This window comes from Fukomys damarensis, unplaced genomic scaffold (assembly GCF_012274545.1).
Source record: "Fukomys damarensis isolate Sample0158 unplaced genomic scaffold, DMR_v1.0_HiC HiC_scaffold_13, whole genome shotgun sequence".
Classification (NCBI taxonomy): domain Eukaryota; kingdom Metazoa; phylum Chordata; class Mammalia; order Rodentia; family Bathyergidae; genus Fukomys; species Fukomys damarensis.
In genome coordinates this window covers 35,329,629-35,331,996 of record NW_022900925.1, presented here as the reverse complement: position 1 = coordinate 35,331,996, position 2,368 = coordinate 35,329,629, and the positions used below count along the sequence as shown (strand labels likewise).

The 2,368-nt window shown below is 56.8% G+C and overlaps 1 protein-coding gene across 1 annotated transcript in view; it reads left to right on the top strand.

The window, feature by feature from the left end:
* Window positions 1–2,026: 2,026 nt before the first annotated feature.
* Window positions 2,027–2,368, top strand: part of Tbx21 (T-box transcription factor 21) — a 2,823-nt gene continuing 2,481 nt past the window's right edge. Inside the window, exons 1-2 of the mRNA XM_033763115.1 lie at window positions 2,027–2,037; window positions 2,094–2,248. Coding sequence (XP_033619006.1) covers window positions 2,027–2,037; window positions 2,094–2,248 — 166 coding nt within the window. The remainder of the gene's footprint in view (window positions 2,038–2,093; window positions 2,249–2,368) is intronic.

Sequence of the window (2,368 nt, the reverse complement as noted above, 5' to 3'; positions counted from 1 at the left end):
AGAAACATCTGAGGGGCTTTACCACCTTCAGAGGTTGAGATGGTACGAGAAACTGGTTGGAAATGTTTTTCGGTTTTTCTTGGAGACCGTCTCCCTATGTAGCCAAAGCTGTCCTGGAACTCTCAGCGATCCTCCTGCCTCAGCCTCCCTAGTGCTGGGATTACAGGTTTGAACCAGGGTGGAAATATCCTTACCGCTCACTTGTTCTAGGCCTAATCTTCACTAGGATCAGCTGATCGGCCTGCCAAGGCCCTGGGATACAGGGCCCGGACACAGAGCTCGGTCCCTTGTTCAGTGTCCTCTAGTCAAGCTGAGGGGCTTTGGTAGCTTCTGCCCCTGGGAAAAAGTAGATGAGTTGAGTTTCACTTTTTTTTTTTTTTTTTTTCAGTACTGGAGATTGAACCCAGGACTTTCACACTGAGCTACATCCTCAGCCCTTTAAAAAACATTTAAAAGGGGCTGGGGATTTAGCTCAGTTGTTTCACTGCCTGCCTTGCAAACTCAAGGTCCTGAGTTTGATCCCTGGTACCAAAAAACTAAAAAATAAATTAAGTATTAAAAAATAAAAAACATTAAAAATATGTTTTTGATATAGACTTCTGCTGTGTTGTAGACCAGGCTGGCCTTGAACTCACATCAGTCTCCCTGCCTCGGCCTCCCAAGTGCTGGGATGACAGACCCAGCTAAAAAATTTTAATTTTGAGACATAGTGTTGTTGAGTCACTCAGTTGCCCAAGCTGGGTTTAACTTGGGATCCTCCTGCCTCAGCCTCCCAAGTGCCAGGATTATGGCTTCTAAACAATTTGCAGAGGAAAGATGGGCCAGAGTTATCTGCATTTACTGTGAAGAAATCGAGACTTGGTTCGGGAGTAAACTTATCCAAGGTCATGGTGCCAACACATCTTTTTCTGGGCCCAGGACTCTGCACTTGATCTTAGCCAAAATGCTGAGAAGCGATTAGGTCCACGATTCCAGGGGAAACAGGAATATGAGGGCACCCGGCTGGGAGGCCTTCCCAAGGTTGTTAGGGGAGTGGTTTGGGGACCCACTGGGGACTGCACCCACCAAAAAGTGTATGGAGACCCCGGAACTCTTCCCTTGACCCCAGAGTTCCTGACTCAGAGACCAGGGCAGGGCAGGGAGGGGAAGGAGAGGGGCTGAGGGTGGGGATGAAGGCACTTCTCCCTGGGTTCCTCTCTGCCGTTCTGATGGCCCTGCCCTTCCTGCGTGGCTTCAGCGCGGGCCTGGCGCTGGAGGGCTGGTGGCTGCCACGCGGGCGCGATGGGTGGGGGTGGGGGCCGGTGTGCAGGTGAGCGCTGAGGGTCGCAGCCATGGTTGGGGTTGGCCATCCAGGTGGGGTCCTGGTAGCCCCGGCAGCCACGGGGCGGAGGTTGCACTGATGGTGGAGGTGGCGCAGGCTGATGGCGGTTGCGATAGAGGAGGCGGTGGCTGCCGTGATGGAGATAATGGGGCAGCGATGGTAGAAGCCTGGAGACCATCCAGATCATCGGGCTGGGAGAGGGCTCCGCGCTGAGGAACTCCTGTCACGTCACTCACGTCACGGCGGGCGCTCTGCAGCCCTGCACCCTGACTCTCCTGTTCCTGGGAGCCAAGGCCTGGAGGGAGGCCCGGCCCTGGCTGTGAGGGCTGAGTGTGGGACCGCGGCCTGGCGCGGGACATCACACGCGGAGGAGGGGCGGGGACTGAGGCGCCGCCCTGCAGTGCTGGCTGTGCCTTTGCCCGTCTGGGAAGCACACTGTGGTTAGGGACTGGTTACCCTCTAAGAGGTGAGCATTTAGTACCAAAAAAGAAGAAGCGGGGGGGGGGGACCTTAAGCCAGGCACGGTGGTGCACACCTGTAATCCCAGCACCCAGGAGGCCGAGGCAGGAGGATCAATGAGAGTCCAAGGCCAACCTGGGCTAAACTGTAAACACTTTGATTGTCCCTCGTGGCTGTATTTAGCACCTGGCCAGCTGACTTCGTGGGCATTTGCAGTAGGCTCTGGGGAACAGGCAGAGCCAGGCCATGTGCAGCTGGTGACTGTCACCGACCCAGAGCAGTTGACACAGGAGGGGGATCTCTCTCCTCACAGGAGGATGTTCCCGTTCCTGTCCTTCACCGTGGCCGGATTGGAGCCCACTAGCCACTACCGGATGTTTGTGGACGTGGTCCTGGTGGACCAGCATCACTGGCGGTACCAGAGCGGCAAGTGGGTGCAGTGCGGCAAGGCGGAGGGCAGCATGCCAGGTATGTGCCCCGGGAGCGGTGGGCGCCCCCTGGTGGACGGCCCGGGCCATTGCTCCGGAGGGCCTAATTCCATAGCCCCGCCCACCCCGGCCCCGCCCTTTTCTTCTGCGCACCCCTCCC